Genomic DNA, 19176 nt, shown 5'->3' with positions numbered 1-19176 from the left:
AGGTAATTGTAGTTTTACAACCCGGGGGATTATGTGTGTGTTTGTGAGTGTGAGTGTGGATGTGTGGGTGTATAAAGACATTCATCGGGGCGTGTTCCTCTAATGATAGTGGGCTCTCTAGAGACAAGACAGCGCTCATAGACATTATTCATAATTTTCTTAATAATATATTTTGGCCAAGTGCTTAAAGATGTTTGAATTTTACAAAAAATGTTTTTGTCATCCCTTTGTTTCTGAGGGTTTTGCTCTATTTTTTAGAAGAATTACAATATAAATTTTATTTTCAATCAATCAATCAGAGCTGTTTTTTTAGGATTAAGGTCAATCAGCTACCTCTTTGATTTGAACAGTGACCTGGTAGCTCTTGTTAGAACCTGTTACTGTCAGCGAGAACATGAAACCAACAGAAATGACATCTGCTAAAATTACCAGAGACGACTCAACATCTCCATGATTCATTCTCAAAAGAAAAAGACATGATAGACTTTAAAGGCTGTGTTTATCATTGCATAATGTGCTGGAATGCGCAGGCAGGCAGGCAGTTTTTATTGTGTTTTACATTCACATTCACAGCCTTAAGGATTAAATATCATATTTGACTCACCATTTTGGTTTATGACATCAAATTCTTAAATTCATCTGACATTGCATAACAGTAAGAATATATCTTATATTTGGTATCCCAGACCTTTTTAAAAATTTAATATATATCCATTTGTGTGGTGGAGTATAATAAATCACAAACCAGCACAGTTACCATGGAGATGCTCTCTGTACACCTGTGCATGTGACGATGCAAATAAGGTCTGCTCAGAACAAAGCTAAAGCATGAAAAGGAATGCATGCTGGCGTTTTAACACAATAAAATCATGCAGTGGCTCATGCACATAAACAGCGCATAGCTTTTGGAACAACGTTTAGGAAAAACTCCCTCATCTCACCATCTTTGCGATTGTCATGCAGCAGTGTGACTATGTACAGAAAGTTCTGACATTTAGGATGTGAAGTTGTACAGAGCCTTGGAAGTTCTGCATGATAAAATACCAGAAGTTAAAAATCCCCAGAAGTTGAAAATTAATTGGCAAAAGATCAGCAGTTGCTTGAGCGCCCCGCGAACCTGAATAGGATAAGAAGTATTGAATATGGATGGGAGGGGGGGATCACCAGTTACTTGGCAACCACCAGAGTGTTAAGATGTTTTACCCCAAAAACGTGTCCAAACTCACTATTTGTATGCCTTTGGGCTTGTTTTTTAATGCATACAGCCGATGGCGCAGTCCTAGTACAATGCTGACATCTCTCTTATGAGTGTCAGAGTCTCCTGGAGGCACACGTGTCAATCAAGCATCAAACAGTAACAGGAGTGATAGCTCTTCATATACCAGCTTCAACACAGGGAAATCAAATTAAGGACAAGATGGCATGTATGTTAAACATCAGCAAAGAGGAAGCTTATTGACTAATAGAAGATCCCCTCTAAATGCACTTACAATATAAGTGATGGGGGACAAAATCCACAGTCCTCATTGTGAGCAAAAATGTATTTTAAATGTTTTCTTAAGATAATGTAAGGCTTCAGCCATCTGAGTTAGTCAAATATCTTCCACAGCTACAGTCTTTCAGCACCACTGAAATAAATATAAATTTTAGATTCTCCAAGGTTTATTGCAGAATATTGTGTGGGCTCTCCATTTTCTAAACCAACTTAGAAACAATTAGGCTTTTCTGCTCCTGCTTATGGATGTTTAGTGTATATGGTGATCTGACAATAGTTTATTGTATTTGCTGTCAGATTGTATTTTTACTGTTGGTGTAAGGTATTAATATTTTTAATATCTTTCAAACAGAAGCACAAAGGCATGTTTACATTTCTAGTCAACTACGAACATTTGTAGATCTTGAATCATCGTCATTCATTTGAAGATACTTGAACATCCAGGTGCCTCACAGGAGCAGGTTTCAGCCAAAAGGAGAGGAATGCAGCAATACACATGAAGTTCTTTGGTTGGAAGTGATGCACTTTAAAGATGAAATGAATCCTCTGTTAGGTCAGTTTTACATTTTTATAAAACAGCTGGTGCATGAGCATTTGCATGATCGAGCACTGAGTGAATCCATATGGTCACAATCCAGACCTTCACACTCACGTGGCCTTACTTAACTGAATGTGAGAGATTAAAAGTAGAAAAAGGATGAGAATAGTGTTTGTGTTTCATAAATCAGCCACAAAATCCAATCCAGCACAACACTGAAACACTGAGGCTGATTGATGTATGTCATATACTGTATGTTCAGTAACCTGCGATTGCATTTGCATTTGGAAGTTGTGGGTACAGCGAAGGCATGGACGAAAAACCCATTCAGAGCCGACTGCCTGCTGCCTTCAGAGTGGAGGGAAGAATAGTTATTCCCCCGTGAAACATCCTTTGATTCAGACTACGGCAGAGCAGTCATGCAGTAAAAACCGATTTCCTACAGCACAAAGAATACTGCTCTGAAAACAATATCCTGCTCTTTTTATCTATACCAACCCCTATTCTTCTGATTTAACCTGCCCCCAGACTGTCTGCTTGGCTAAACTTCACTCTTTCTTTTCTTGTTTTATTAATTTCTTGCTTACCTGTTTTATGTAGCTATCTTGCATACTTTCTTTCTTACTTTTCTTGTTAAGTAAGCAAGAGACAAAGTGAAAAGAAACACAAACCAGATCACCCTCCAAGGTCATGTCCGCACTTAAGCAGCAGTAACGCTGGATGTGCTGCAGCTGTGGGCCAAACTCAGCTAAAATTTACAGTATAAACACTTCTATCTTGGTATGTGTTTGGGTTTGTATGTGTAGCCTGCATTGTTGGGTGTTGTGTAACCTTTACCACTGACTGATCAAAGAACTGCTGCATACTTTAGCTCCTCAGCATTCACTCCTTTTTACAGCCTTTTACTGTTGGCCACTGAGCAGCTTACCTGAAGCAGTTAATGGTTTTAAGCATTGCTAAATGCTCTGCTTAAGTCATTTACTGTGTGTGCCAAGAGTACAAGTTACCTGATTTGTTGACAGTGATAGGAAATAACAGAAAGACTAAGCTGGAGCTGCAGAATTTATCCATCTGAGATACCAGAACACACAGGACTGCTTGAGTTATATTATCTTGCTAATCATGTTCAAAATGTGACCTTTACTGTACAAGGCAGCTTAGTTAGGAACATGTAAACAATATTTACAAAATGCTTGGAAGGAAAAATGAAGAAAAAATAGCCAAGGGATTAAATCTGTGGATATTAGGGGAGATTTAGTGTTATTGTTTAGGAAGCTGATATGATTTTAACACATTTACACACACACACATGTTTTTCTCCACAAGCTGTAGTGCAGAGGTGTGGCCAAATGTTGCAGTAATATACAGTATAGCACAGCCAGAGACATGCATGTGACTGTATGTATGTGTATGAGTGATACATAGTTTATTCCATAAATCTGCTTCCATATATGTTTTCCTGTGGTCTGCATGTACAGTGTGTATGGACAGTGTGTGTTTGTGTGTGTGTGTGTGTGTGTGTGTGTGTGTGTGTGTGTGTGTGTGTGTGTGTGCTCACATTGGTGCTGCAGCTTACGAGATCATCAGCTGAAAATGTGCCAACTTGACAAAAACACATGTCGACTTTCTTTTCTTATTTCTCTCAGAGATGATTGGGTATCAGCATGGAAAAGAGTCATTAGAGAGCGAGAGGCAATCTCGTGTTCGATTACACACAGCCCGGGGCTAATGGGGTGTGTGTGTGTGTGTGAGTGAGTGAACGAGAGAGAGAATAAGAAATATTAGCTTCTGCGCACATGCACACATAGTACTTGCTTGTGTTTTGGTGACACACATACATATGTAGTGTACTGTATATGGTTGTTTTATATGTGTTTATAATAACACCAGTGAACCATACTCTTATCCTGAATTGAATCTTTATCATTTGTACATTAGCGCAGATTTATATAAACTCATAAAGATCAACTCAGTGTCTTGTTTAGTTTAGATGTTTAGTGTCTTTTTTTCTTTTAGTTCCCTAAAAGATTAAAGTGTAAAACCTCTTGACTTGACTCTTGGCTATACTTTTCAAAGCTGTTAATACTGCTAATACTGTAGCTGTTTTTTTTCCTTCTGTGGCTTTCCACTCAATATTCTTTTCCATGTTTTCCCAAGGTGCACCTACAGTATCTAATTCAGCCCTCCTGCTCTCGTTCACGCTCAGCAACTTCACTAACAAGTTCACTAACGAGTTTGAACACATTTTTGCTCCACTGTCTTCTCTCCCTCCCTCCCTCTGTTGTATCAAGCCTTTTCTCTCTCCTTCCTCTGTCTTTTGCCCCATCCCTCCTCCCTCCATCGCTCCTGCCTTCCTGCTGCTTCTTAACTCTCCTTCACACCTGCCTCTTCACGTCTTATCTCTCCCCTTTGCCTCCTGTACTTCCCTCATCTCCCCTTTCTCTCACACTCTCCCTCCTATCCCATCCTGAGGTGGTTGGCTGTTTTACGCTTGTTTAGACAGAGACAGACTCTTGAGGCGTGTGTGTGAGAGAGAGAGTTGGAGGAGCAATGGAAAAAAGCAAGGATAGATGAGGGAATAGATGAGAATTGGGATGTAGGGACCCTTTTATATTATTGTGTTGTACTTTTTGTGAAGTAGACCAGAAAACATTCACATGATATGCAGTACTTACATCTCCTCTGAACTCCTCTCTTATCCTCTCTTTCAATTTCAACATCTAGAATGAGGAGTCATAGGTTTGGGTGGTAATTTCTGTTTGACATTTACCAGATTTGTCGGTCATTTAATTAAAAGAGCAATAACTCAACAGATAAAGTCAAGTCTTGGGGTTAGAAGTGCCAGAACTGGGTTGGAGACTCCATGCAAAAAAATACTCAAGCAAAAAAAAAATCAGATCAAACATAAATGTTAGAAAATAGATGATTTTTTTTTTTTATGTATAAGCAATCAATGGGATTGGCAGCAATCAGGGGAAAACAAAGCCTGGCTTTTAAATATTGATGCTGCTGATTTTGTGACACTAGAGATGCACAACTTCAAAAGACATTAAAAAGAAATAGTTTGACTGTTACCTAGAATTTTAAAAGCCTAATTGAGTAAGTGCATGTAGCTACAGGTGTGGAGCACTGGGATCACATTTTGCTAAACTGCACTGTCAGCTGTCCAGTCTGCAGAGCAGCTGGACACTGATTTAATTTAAGCATCCTTCAGATGGTACCATAACTCAAGCTCAGACCTCAGGCTATAAAATAATACTGTGGATTGTCACTGTAGCACTTGACAGGTGCTCTCTGCCAGCAGTGTACAAGCACATCTCACTGCCTTTCAGCACACACACATACACACACACACAGTGCACTCTGTGGCAGCTGGTTCACAGAGGAAAGTTAGCTGGCTGCACCTCAGGGGTCATCTCATCAGGACAGAGCCAGTCTGTCACCACCATTCAGTCAATAGAGAAGGTGACCTAACAGCGAACTGTGTGTCTCTAGCAGCAGCAGGTCGGGACTCACATCCATCCACACTGCTGTTCTGCAGCTCTAGCAGTTCATGACTAACCAAATAGAGGCCTACCAGTGGAAAACAATGTTTTAGGAGGTTCATATTCACATAACAGATAGATTAAATCTTGATGGAGTGTAGTGTTTAGGGTCAGGGATGCACCGATCCAACTTTTTCTCTCCCGATACCAATTCTTGATATCTCAGCTCAGAGAATCTTCAGATACCGAGTGCAACTTCCATACCAGTGCTTTCCTTTTCCCATATTTAAAATCTGTACAGTATGCTTGACTGTATGTGAGTTATTGGAACAATTTTATATAAGGTAACATGAGGTTAGGGATTGCTGTGGTGCTAAAAACTGAGTTGGTGGTTGAATGACTGTGACTGATATTGGAAACACTGAATATTCTAATGACATTGACAAAGAAACTGTATTTAATGTGGATCAATCATGTCATGGCTAATACCTGATCCACTAAACAAGGTCAGTATCTGTGCCAATCTGACATAGAGAATGTTTTGGAGACTTCACTTTCATGCTTCTACTTCTGCGATGATGACATGCCAGACCATCAGCAGTATGGAAATGTATATTATAATCCATAATGTGCTTGCTGTGCTGTCATTATGTATATATATATATATGATAAAACAGTTTGTTTTTAATATGAGATTTGAAACATGATATGACTCTGCATGTATTACGATTTTTTTTTTTATGATCATCCTCAGTGTGTCTGACCTCTTATACACTGCAATCAATTCAAGTAAGAAATCTTTGTAGAAACATGAAAAAAAAAAGCATTTTTTTTTATCTCTGTACATCTGCTTATTTTGGAACTTTGGCCCAATTAGAGTGACAGAAAGGTAACAAAAATGAGAGCTGAGACAGAAAGAGAAATAAAAGATAATTAAAGCTTTAAAAAAAAAAACAGTTGAGTGTTTTTTTTCTGTTTATGTGCACAAGACAGTGAACATGAACTAGTAGATGATGTTTAGCCTCACTTTTTTATGAGTAATTCTGTCAATGTGTTTGCCTGTCTATTGAGAGATGAAAGAACCATGATTGGGTCATAAATACTTTATCAAAGCATTATTTGTGCACACACACACACACACACACACACACACACACACACACACACACACACACACACACACACACACACACACACACACACACACACGCACACGCCCACACACACACAGACGCGGCCTTTGATTGCGTCTGATGGCCTTTGTAGTTTATCCCAGATTGACAGTAATTGAACCGATTCCAACAACATTAAAGACATAAACCATCCAGTCACACGTTTTTTTGAACTGACATGACGGGACAAAGCAAACCAGTCCAACTCCTCCGATATGAGATGACAAGACCTCCCGCTCCCCACCGTCCCAAACCCCCATCCATCCACTTAGAAATGTGCCACCCGTGTATGTTTCCAAAATGTCAGTGAAATCATTTTGATCTGCCCCTCCCTCCATGAATACTTAATGTCAGCGCACACATTCACAGTGCAAGTCCCGCTGCTGACTGGAGTTTACTGTGACCATACAGGTTAGTGTAGACACCCCAGTGTCTTCCTGTTCTTGTCTTGCAGCAGCAATCGATGGGCAAGTTTAGTTTGTGATTTAATCACATCTACACTCATTTCATCTCAGTAGTTAAATCCAGTGCAGGCTGCATTGTTAAGATGCTTCATATATCTATAGTTTCATTCTGGTCATTGCACAACACTACTTTGATGGATAGCTATGAAATTTGATATATACATTCATGTCCCCCACAGGATGAAATGTAATAACTTTGGTGATTCTTTCATTTTTGATATACCGATATTATCAGTTCAAAATTTAAATTCAGCCAGTACTTTGTACTGGTCGCTGTGGGCTTGTCAACACCTGCAGGCTGCTTATTAATATTGTGTAAATAAGCAACCTATGACATCAATTTGTGTGACTTTTTTGCAAAATCGCACTTTTTTGTTTTGTTTGTATCCATCATCTTGGAGGGAAATACAAAAAAAAAAAATCCCAGGAACTGCATTAATAATGTACTCCACAGATGTGTATCCACATCTGCAAAGACTAAACGTCATAACCCACCACTGCATCACTTTTCCTTTCGCAGTTTTCAGCAAATGACTTCAGAGTTGCCAGGCAAATCTGCCCTCATATGCATGTAGTTGACATTTTTCAACTTTTGACCCCTTTCTAATTTATGAAAAGCTGTTCAGGTGGTGAAGAAGATGAGTAGTGGACACTGTGGTCTGTTCAGGGGTGGTGAAAATCTGTTCTGCCAGATTTTACAGCTTTTGCCTGCATGGTTTGACAGGAAAGTCTGAACATTTTGAGTTAAGTTTGATTTTGGGGGTTTGATGTTGAAGTTATGAAATTAAAACATCATTGACTTTTTCCATTTAGCCAAAACATTTGAAGAGGCATAAAGAGATTCTAAACAAGACTCAGATAGGCAAGACTCTCAAGTAAATTAGGTGTCAATTCTTAAAGTTTATAGGTCTGTATTTACATGCATGAGTTGAGTAAATTAACAGGCACTGGCAGATGAAAGCACAGGAAAATAGATAAATCAACAGACTAAAAAACTCATTTTTAATCAATATTTTCTTTTTAGTGGAAAGGAGATCTTAAATTCAGTGTAGTACTTATTTATCTCTCCACATCCTACTGTAGCAGTTATTAAATGTTAACCTACAGTAAGTCCAAAATGCATCAAAAGCATGAAGAAATGCATTTTTTTTGTTTTTTATTCCCCTCACAGAAGATGACATTTTGGAGACAGGCTGCTTTTGATCTTTTTTTTTTCCATTTTCCACATCACAGGCTGCTCACCTCTCCCTTCACTCATTCGCCTGTTTTTGCCTCTATTCCTCTATCTCACATTCATCATCTCTCCAAGATTCATCCAAATATAATCAGCAGAAATATTGTGTGTGACAGGCAGAAAAATAAATGAGCAAATGAATGGATGTGGGGACTGACATTTTGAAGAAAACCTATAGCGTTTAATTAGTTTCAAAACCCACGCACATAAAAACCAGGCATGTGCACGTGATACGAGTGCACAGAACAGTATCCGCGGGTGGAAAAGTATCCTCGCGAGAAAGCATTTCTGCTCCATGTGCACAAATGTGGTCCCGCAAGCACGGGGCTTTGACTAGCGTGAGCTTGACCCTCCATACATGCTTGCAACTGCTCAACTCTCGCTCGCTCGTCAAGTTGAGTTTTGAGACTTTGGAGGCAGACCTTTGATTGGCTGTTTGGTTTGATCACTGACAAAGTGGAAGACAGGCAGTCACTTATGAAAAGCCTATTTAAACACACTTTCAGATTTGTGAAACCTTTATTTTGCTTATGAAAACAGAAAAAAGGGCAATTTCACTATTTTTTTTCCATCCAGACCACATTAGACCAGGTCCAGATAGATTATCAAGGAGACTCCAGAGACTCATTAAAACACAGTTTCAGATTTGTGAAAAAGGACTGAAAAAGGGCAATTTCTTTTCTACCTCTGGTGAGATGTGGAATCGTGATGTGAATTTCTAGCCGCAAAATTAGTGAAATCGCCCTTTTTTGTGTTTTCACAAATAGAATAAAGGTTTCACAAATCTGAAAGTGGGTTTAAACTGTGTTAAGGCTTTTGCTACGATGCCTAACATTTTTCCATTAGTGTAAGTGGTAAAAAACGGAGAATCAGCCACTAAATATCATTATTTATGTTTCCCTTTGATCTCTCAGACAACCGCTTGTCTTCCACTGTGTCAGTGATCAAACCAAACAGCCAATCAAAGGTCATGGTCAGTATTCTAAGTGACCAATCAAAGGAGCGGACTGTCTATTCCATTTCTGCCTCCAAGTCTTAGGGAGGGTCAAGTTCATGCTCATCACAACACCGTACTCGCAGGACCACATTTGTGCACACAGAGCAGAAATGCTCTCTCGCGAGGATGCTTTTCCGCTTGCGGATACTGTTCTGTGCACTTGTATCACGTGCCTGGTTTTTATGTGTGCGGGTTTTGGAACTAATTAAATGCCATGAAAACCCTTCCAAAAAATGCATGCCTCGGTTTCTTTTGTACAAATGCAGTAAATCGTGTAATTCTCCACATTGGGTAAGACAGTAGCTGAGTCATATCAGGCCCATAATTCGCATTAAGAACCTGCTGTTAAGAATTTCAGCTCTTTTATTTGCTGGAGAGCTCCTTTCACTTCATTTCGTGAAAAGCAATTCATTCACTCAAGATGGGTATAAAGTAGCCCTCTAGACATTAACATCTCTCTCTCTGACCTTCTCCTGACCTTCTCCCAAATTCATCCCTCCCCACAGAGTGTCACCTCAAAGGAACTCATTCTCGCAGCAGTCTCTCTCTCTCTCTCTCTTTATTAATGGGGAGGTTATAAATAAACAGGTCAACTGTGGGTCGCACTTACCACTCTCATCATAAGGAGAAAACAGCCATCACCATGGTTACTGATGGATACATGCTCACCTAGAGGTTGTGTTGTATTATGTGCTAGTTCTTTGCATGCTCAAAGCAGTGAGGATATCTTATAGACGACACTCTGCACTCGTTTTTTTAAAGATAGATACAATAGATAAAAAGAATTCATAGAATTCATACAGGTGATACTCACCTTCTTTTTTTTTTTTTTTTTTTTTTAAAGAAAGTGATCTCACTGCATATTCTGTAGGTGTAACTAATGTTGGGCTGCAACTAACAATAAAGCAATGATAAATCTGCCAGTTATTTTCTAGATTCATTGATTAATCATTTGGTCTTGTCATAATACTGCCCATCATAATCTCCCAGAGCCTAAGATGACATATTCAAATTGTAACAGTCTGTAACCCAAAGATATTCATTCAGTTTACTATCATAAAAGACAAGGAACACCTTTAAATATTCCCATTTGAGAAGCTGGAACTAGACTTTGTAGGGCATTTTTGCTGAAAAAATGACTTAATTAGGTAATTACTAAAACTGTTGCAGACTCATTTTCTATCAATTGACTAATTGTTCCAGCTGTTGTCTAAAGTAACTCTGAAAAGCAATGTAAGGAAAATGTAGCAAATGTTTGAAAATAATATTTGAGCATTGTCCTGCAGCGATGTTTCTGTTTAGGGCTAGTGGAGTGTTGTAAATCAGCAAAGGTGCACATGTAGTGTTGAAGAATTGTATATAACTCATTTGGGATAGCTCTCAACATGGTGAACCCTGCAGGATAGAATGAGGGTGTAGTAGATGGAATCAGACTGAGCCTGCGTTTGCTGTAGTTTAACTTAATTTGGCATCAGTTGTCAACAAACAGAGCAACAGTGTTGAGATTAAGGAGCAGTTCAAAGTGTCTATTGATAATTTATGAGGTGAATTCTTCTATCTGGTGACAACAGCTGCAACAGATCATGTTGTACAGTACAGTGATGAGAGCTGCTGCCTCTGTAGAAGGATTGTTACTGTTACTTTACTTTGATCCAGACAAGGAGAGATGAAGGGGGTCAGATGAAGGTGTGGGAGTCAGATAGAAACTATTCTATACATATAACTATAGGAACTATTTTGTGTACCATTTGTGTAAAGCAGGGAGGCCTCCTTATATATGTATGTGTGTGAGTATGTGAGTGTGAGGGATGCCAAAGGCGTTTACCAGCCGGCTCTGCAGATGTGGATGTTCTGCTAGAGTGATTCTCATCCCCTGAGAGAGAGTTAGTGTATGTGTATTTGTGTGTGTGTGTGTGCGTGTGTGTGTGTGTGTGTGTGTGTGTGTGTGTGTGTGTGTGTGTGTGTGTGACAGAGAGAGATCTATGCCCAGCTGAGTGCCCTGTTTGTTTAAATTTTCACTTCACTTCATCACCCCCCTCCCTCCTCTCAGAACCATCCTTTCTGTTTTCTCTGCATGACCGTCCCTTTATCCCTGCTGCCACTAACCCATGCTGCCTTTTCCTAATAAGGTGAAAACTGTGGGAGACTCAAAGCTTTATAAAGGAGACCAGTGTACGACGTGGGCAAAGGAAATTTAAATTAATTTAAGTTTAAGTCGTAGTACTCTTTGCTCTCGCTCACTCAGCCACTTGTGCACTCTCTCTGAATGCCAGTTGATCTGAAAAGGTTGATGCTTGTGGTCCAGCAAGGTTTCTTGACCCTCCTCTTCACTTTATTTGCTACCTGATTGTGTGTATTTCTGTGATTTAGCACTTATGTGTTGGAATTGCAGTTCCACACTCAAGTGTTTAAGTGGTTATACACAGATTAACCTGTGACTGCAGGCTCATATCAATGTGTCCACTGCACGTTTAGTTATCTCCTGCATGAAGGGGGTATGTGTGTGTTGGGGGCGTGCAACACACATACAACAAAACACCATACATACAGTGTTAATATATAAAAAGCATTGCATATCAAAGCATTTACCATATATTAATTCTAGGGCTGCAACTAATTATTATTTTCCTTATTGATTAATTTACAGATTATTTTCTTGAATAATTATGTTTTTTTCATGAAATGTCACAAAAAATTTGAAAAAAAATGCCAATCTTAATTTCTGACCAACAGTCCAAATCCCAAAGATATTCAGTTTATTATATGCAGTATGATGAAGAAAAGCAGCACATCCTCACATTTTAGAAACTGAAAACCGTTTTTTTGCTTGAAAAATGCCTGAAACGATCTATTGATGACCAACATAGTTGCAGATTAATTTTCTGTGGATCAACAAATTGTTCAATTTATTGTATTACTCTCAGTAAAAAAAAACATTTTGGCCAAATTTCTAACCATCTGTGTGTTTCCTCTAGTGGTGACACCTACTTCATAAACATCACATGAAAACACTTAACTGTTATTCTATTGTGATGTATTGTAATTCGTATATAACATATTGCTGTATTAGTATATGATGTATCTGTCTCCCCCCACTTTAATGCATGTTTTATGGCACAGGTGATGGATGTCTGTGAAAGCGACTGAATAACAATGAAGTGTAAGTGTATGTGTGAGATGACGAAGGAAGATTTGTGTGTGTTTGTGTTAAAGTGGGAGATTTTGGCAAAGATTTTGTGTATTTTTATGTTTGTGTGTGTGTGTTAGTGTTTTCTGGTGTAATCACTTTCACTCCTGTTGGCTTTGTGGTGTTTAAGTTGCATAAAAAACCTCATTTCCCATGAGGCCCGACTCTAATGGTGTTCATTACAACTGCAGATTCATTTTGATGAGTCCTGGTTCTGGTGTGAATATCAGTGGGATGGGGAACATCTGTCTGTGGTTCACTATAAATCTTATTCCCCCGCCCCTCCCTGTCTGCATGCTTCTCCCTACAATTTTATCTGACAGTCTGAATACTAATGTTCCTAAAGTTACAATTATTTATCTACGTTCTGCATGGGACAGAAAAAAACCAGCAACCCATCACGCACACAAACACATCGCGACCACCAGCACACGCACAAACACGCTTGTTTACCATCACTAGCTCTGTAATTGACAGATTGAAGACAGTCAGATATCTGTAACTTCTTTGATAACTTTTTTTTATGTTTTAGTGTGTTTATTGCTGTTTTCCCTTTTATCATCTCTCTGTCTCACTCTCTTAAACAACTTCATCAGGCATTTCCTTATTCAAACCATCTCTGTGCTATTTCTGTTAGTTGAAAGAGGCAAACCAAGTCTCACCCTCTCGTTTGAAATCTCTCCTCTTTTCTCTAAAAGCTTTGGCTCTTTCATTAATTCATTTCTGAAATGTGTCCTTTAAATCATGCAGACCACCCTTGATGCATTGTGGTAGGTTTATACACACAAGTGTTACAGCTCGTACAGTGTTTATGTAGATTTATGATAACTGTGTGAGTATAGTTCTAGTTGTGCCTTGTAGATGTTGGAAAGAAGATTATTTGGCTCAATCCAGTGTGTGCTCTCTGAGGATAAGACTGGAGAGTTTGTGAGATTTTGTGATGTGATTTATAAACAAGTGTTAGGTTGGATTTGCTTGCATATGTTTCAAACAGAGTGTAAAGATTTGGATACATTCGTGTTTTTCAATACTTCATTTGTTTGCTTGCTTAAAGCAGTTATAATAAACATGTTTTATAGTAACAATGTATTAAATAACAATGTGTAATGTGAAGGGCGTTGCTCATAGTGATGAACCTACTGAGAATTATCACCAGACTCTGCAGCTTGGCTTTATGGAGCTTTATAGCAAGTTTCAGCTCATTGTTTAGCTGTCCAGCTGCAACTTTATTGTTTTGGTTCATTCTCACCCCTCTCATGGCGTCATTTTCAGCAGCAGCAAGCAGCTGTTTTCAGAGAAAAAAAAAAGAAAGACACAACTCCAAATGAATGGTGATGTTGTTCTGTAACTGCTGGAAGTGTAAATGCTAAATGCTAAAATGCTAATGCTAAAAAGTTTGCTACATCTACTTAAAAGTTATATGTCAGTCTTGTGTTCACAACTTGTTTCTGCTGCCCCCAAGTGTGCAAAAAATCAGTTAATGCAGGTGTAAAGATATTTGTGGCTGGAACGGAAACTTTTATTTCTGGGAAGTAATCACTGAATTGTAGAGGCCAAAAATATAAGATTAAGATCCTAGCAGCTCTGTGATGGTAACATCGGCATGCTAACATGCTCACAATGACATGCCGATGTGTAGCAGCTATAATGTTTACCATGTTTACCATCTTAGGTTAGCATGATGGAATGCTAACATTTGCTAATTGGCACTAAATATAAAGCACAGCCGAGGCTGATAGGAATTTCTTTAGTTTTACAAGTCGACCAAAGTGTTAGACAAATGAAGACTTTGACTTGCTAGATGAAAGACGAGCGGATCACTAAAGTCATTAGAATTTAGATGTTTTGGTGATCATGAATTTCTGTTCTGTTCTGGCAACATTGCCATCCCTCGAGCCACGCAGCCAGCATTGCTAAATAACCAAACAAACCCTGAAGGCTTCTTAGTGTTGCTACTTCATACACAAATCTTCATTCTTAACATTATTTGTCATTTACAGTGTAACTGCTCTAAAACATAGCAGTCTTCACTTTATACTGTGTAATAGAAAACAAATCATGTAGTTTCTTATAGAATTTGAAATGAAGTTTATGCCTTTACCTCATCTAAACAGCAATAAGCATTACAATCTACAGCGCTATGTTTAAAATGGTGCTCAGGAAATATTTGGCTGCAAATTCTTCCTCACATCCTTTAAAATGCACTAGAGTTGTAGCAAGGAGGCACTCCCATTCATCTCATATATCTGTCATATTGAGGGTGGTAAATTGGTTTCATACCAGCTCTGTTCCAAAGATATTACTGGGTGTATTTCTTTCTTCTGTATAGCTGTTGATGAATACTGTCTTTAAACATTTACTCACTCATCTCACAGGACCTTGAGGAAATATTTCACTTGTGCTATTAAAAATTAAATGTTGTATCATTGAAAGATATTTTTTTTAAAAAACATGCTCAGGCCTTTTCTTTTTCAAAAATCTTTATTATCTTTGAAAGAAAGAATTTTCCTGTCTCAAAAATAAGAAGATGATAGTTTTACACGCTCAAAAGCGCCTTCATCTCAAAACATGTCATGTTTCTTCGATGTGCCAGCGGGGCTTTGCAGGTGCCAAAGATATGTAAAAATGTTCAGAACATGTGATGAAAGGTACTGTTGGTTCCCTGAAGCAATTCAGCAAATAATTTCTCCCTCATCTCAACTTTTCACCCTCTTTCTCTCCTTTAGGTGACATCTAACTGTTTCACCATCAGTGACGGAGAGCTGCAAGAGATCGGAGTTGGGCTGTATCCTAGGTAACACACACACACACACATTCACACACAGCATACATATCCAAAAAGATTTATTACTTTCAATTTAGCTTATAATGTTTTTTAGATGGCACCTCTATCTCTCACTTATACAATAAAAATGCCACAAAATTTAAATGTAGTTACCTGACAGATCACCACAACCCAACCAACCCCACCCATCCCTTGCCCGCTCACGTTCAAAGCCCTCGCAGCTCCCCTCGCTTTTTTCCTGACAGTTCTTTGAAGTACAAGGAAGGAAGAGAGGAAGTGATTTTTTTATTGTGAAGGGAAAACTTGAAAATGAATGTTGACAGAATATTATAACGCTGTTTGGGGAAGACGGGGGTAAGAGAAAATGGAGAGCACATGGTGGAATATGAGGTTTGACTCCAACTGATATGTGATTGTGGTCTGGCAAGCGAGATTGAAACACACACACACACAGTAAGGGGCTATGTACTGTAATCCCTGTATTGAGTCCTGGTTGAACAGGGTGGGATTTGGCCTGTCGTTGCACATGTTGTTAGTGTTGCTACACACTCACACACACACGCACACAGCAGGTATCCCAGCCAGTTTATCTGGCCGGTGTTGAGATGTCAGATGGTCACAGTGGCTTTACCAAAGCTTAGCCAAACCATGTGCGTCTGTGTCAGTGTGTGTGTGTGTGATTTGTGTTGTAACTCATCCATAAATGATGGGCCTGTTCGCAGGATGGTGCCCCTGCCTATTCATATTTTGGGTTGCCTAGCAACCACGGGTTTGCTGAAGAAAGAGGGATTACACTGGTGAGGCTACACCTCTGTTCACCCCATCACTCTTTATTCATTTGCCTCTCTCTGCTGTGTGTCAAAAACTGTTTTTCTATTTTTCTGACTTTCTCATTCTCCTCTCTGTCTCCGGTAAGCTCATCCCTCCCTCTATCGTTTTCTCTTGGCCTCTGCTGATTAGCTCATTGAAAGTATGAGGGATATTAAATCCCGTCCTTGGAGCTCTTTATCAGGAGCAAAACGATTCACAGCTGGTTTGATAACAGACCTTTGTTCACTTGTTGTAATCCGCCGCAACTATGAACTTCATATCACCTCAGAGGAGGTTAAACCCATCTGTAGCCACAACCAAATCCTCTCAGAGATGCAGTGAAATGAAAACAGGAAGAACAGATGAGCTAACAATATGATACAAAGACCCTGGAGATGTATTTGCATTGTACACAACTCAAAGGTGTTCGGCAGCAAGAGTGTTTGTCTCTTTCAACTAAAAGAGTTTCATTAGTCTCAGTTCCATAGGAGACTGTCACATGTTGGTGCTGTGAAACTCTGAGGTCTTGTCATTTGTTTAAAAAGTCTTTGGCATAAACTGAAAGCAGTACAGGCCTTTTTCACAGCAGATATATTGACTTGTCATTGTAGGAAAAGCACAGGTGTTACTAATACCATTAATGGCTCTGTTCTATTAAAGTGTCCCAGTAAGTCATGACAGGGTGACAGTGAGCCAGCAGGCACAATACTAGGAACCTGAAACTGAAGCAGCTACTGTAAATGGAATTCAACCATCATTCATTTTTTTATTTGCACCTGTGTTTTTCCTCTTTGACATGTCAAAATGTCTTTTGTGAAAAAGGTCTATTGGCTTTGACACATAGCAGCCTGTTTCTACTATTATTTTTTATTAAACATGAAAATGTTTGTGCTTTTCTTTAACTAGGAAAATAACAATCAAACCTGTGAAGCTGTCAAAATGATGAGTTTGAAAGAGTACTTTTAAGAATAATTTTGGAAAATTATAGGGATTTGGTCTCAATTGTTGTCCCAGACCATAGAAATAACATTAAATTGCTCAAATTAAGTGTTATTCTGCTTTAAAAACACCTTTATCTAGCAGCTATAAAATGCTTTAACCCCTTTAGAATGTTTTCATGTTTTCTTGTTTTACATCATTGAATCACAGAAGACATGATTGTAATCAACTGATCAACGGAAACAACTCTTTCTGTATCAGATGTATTTAAGTCACTGGTCACAACTTGACTGCACACAGGTGATCCCCATTCAACTTGTTATTCAAGTTCACATAAAAGCTTTGCAAAGCATTCAGTTTTCATTTGGATGCCTTTTTAAGAGACGAAACAAGCGTGAGACACACAGAGAATCTTACTTAGAAATAAAGATAGATGACAGTAAGAAAGGGAAGAATGTATTTAACTTTTAATTAAAAGTTTTGCATTGTCTTTACTCTCACACCCATGTGATATTTCACTCTCTTAGCTCAGCAACAGTTGGTTTCAGTCAGTGCGAGCAGAGATATTGTTGATGCGAGATGTGGTTTAGTTAATTAATCTAATTAGTATGCTAATGAGCCACTCTCCATCAGATAAAAGCTTCGTTTGCCGGGCTTGATTTGTAGTCGATATTCAACCTGCAACTTCTCCACCGCAGAACAAAGCCAGGGGGTGACGGATGGTTTTACAAAGGCTCACACACACACACACACACACACACACACACACACACACGCACAGTCTTTATCTCTTGCAGCCATTGTTTTGCTCTATGAATATGATAAATGAGAGGAGCTGTAATGGAGGGGGTCATAAATAGAGACAAACCTCTTGAGTATTTTTTTCCCAGCCATATGTGCAGTGACATTAAATGTCTTTTTATTGGTCAGGGAGGTAAAATAGTTTTGTTTTTGTTTTTTAAATCACAATATCAACACATACACTCACAACCTCAGCACTGGAAAGATGCACATGAGGACTTCACAATATATGAAAACCACCTTTGTAAACTGGCACTATTTCGTTGCTGATGAGTTACATGCTTTTATTCTTTATTAGGTGTAGGCTAAACATAATGAAACACTTATAAGGTTAATACGCTCAGTTGCTTAATGATACAACAGCCTTCAATAAATCCTGCCCTGATGAAGGTTATGATGCTCAGTTTTTGTTCAAACTGTTTTAAAAAGGTGTTGAATCAACTATATGGAGGCTGTGGTTTGTGGTTAGTTCATTTAGAGTTGTTTCTAATATTTAGTTTCTCTAATGAACTGGCCACTCAGTGTATGTTTACAGGACTGTCAGTCAAGGACATCATTCATTAAAATATGTATGAATTCAGTGCACTACTACTCTTTAGGTAGGTGTATATTTAGTCAGTAAAACCAAAATCTGAACAGACCTGCCTCTCTCCCATTAAATCTCCCTCACAGATATCTTATTAGTTTCCACTTCCTCCTTGTGTTACAGTGCATCCTGCCCCTACAATCTCAGTGGAAAACACATCATACAAAGATTTTACTGTTAGTTATATAATATAAAATATTAAATCTCTCATGCACTCAATGTGAAGTAAAAAAAATTATGTTTGGCATCAGTGTCTTGATGCTGACACTGTTTTTTTTTAATTCACCAATTAATGCATGCATATATAGACAATATTGACATCCTAACAAACACAAAGATAACAAGAGATGATATTGGTCTACAAGGACAGAGAAAGGTAACAGCAGGCAGTAAACAAAACAAAACAGAGAAATAATTCAAAGAAACAAAATAAATAAGTGGAGGGCGTGATCTGTTTGGGTTTGGATGCATTTCAGTCAAGTTTTGTAGGATGGGTTTGGTTTAGTATTATTAATTCTTTCTGTTCAAACATACACACACATTCCCACATACACATACTTTTTTTTTTTTCTTTTCTTGTGTTGTGGCATTAGCTCACCGACAGCAGAATAGGTCCGATTGTTGTTGAATATATTTTATTTAATTGTTCAAGTTGTTCTTTTTTGTAAAGCTGATTGTTGTTC

At 38.6% G+C, this 19176-nt stretch overlaps 1 protein-coding gene across 3 annotated transcripts in view; it reads left to right on the top strand.

The window, feature by feature from the left end:
* smyd3 (SET and MYND domain containing 3) overlaps positions 1-19176 on the top strand; it is a 98123-nt gene that overhangs the window by 52442 nt on the left and 26505 nt on the right. For 2 of the 3 annotated variants that reach the window (XR_006402794.1, XM_044346288.1), the window contains exons 6-7: positions 15299-15366; positions 16080-16154. Coding sequence is in view for 2 of the 3 variants with exons in the window: in XM_044346288.1 (XP_044202223.1) it covers positions 15299-15366; positions 16080-16154 (143 nt within the window). In the remaining variant the exon portion in view is untranslated. The remainder of the gene's footprint in view (positions 1-15298; positions 15367-16079; positions 16155-19176) is intronic. The other variant, XM_044346301.1, reaches the window with a different exon arrangement.

Source organism: Thunnus albacares, chromosome 1, assembly GCF_914725855.1.
Source record: "Thunnus albacares chromosome 1, fThuAlb1.1, whole genome shotgun sequence".
NCBI classification, from domain to species: domain Eukaryota; kingdom Metazoa; phylum Chordata; class Actinopteri; order Scombriformes; family Scombridae; genus Thunnus; species Thunnus albacares.
The sequence above is the reverse complement of the archived record's forward strand: the minus strand, read 5'-3'. Positions and strand labels throughout refer to the sequence as shown.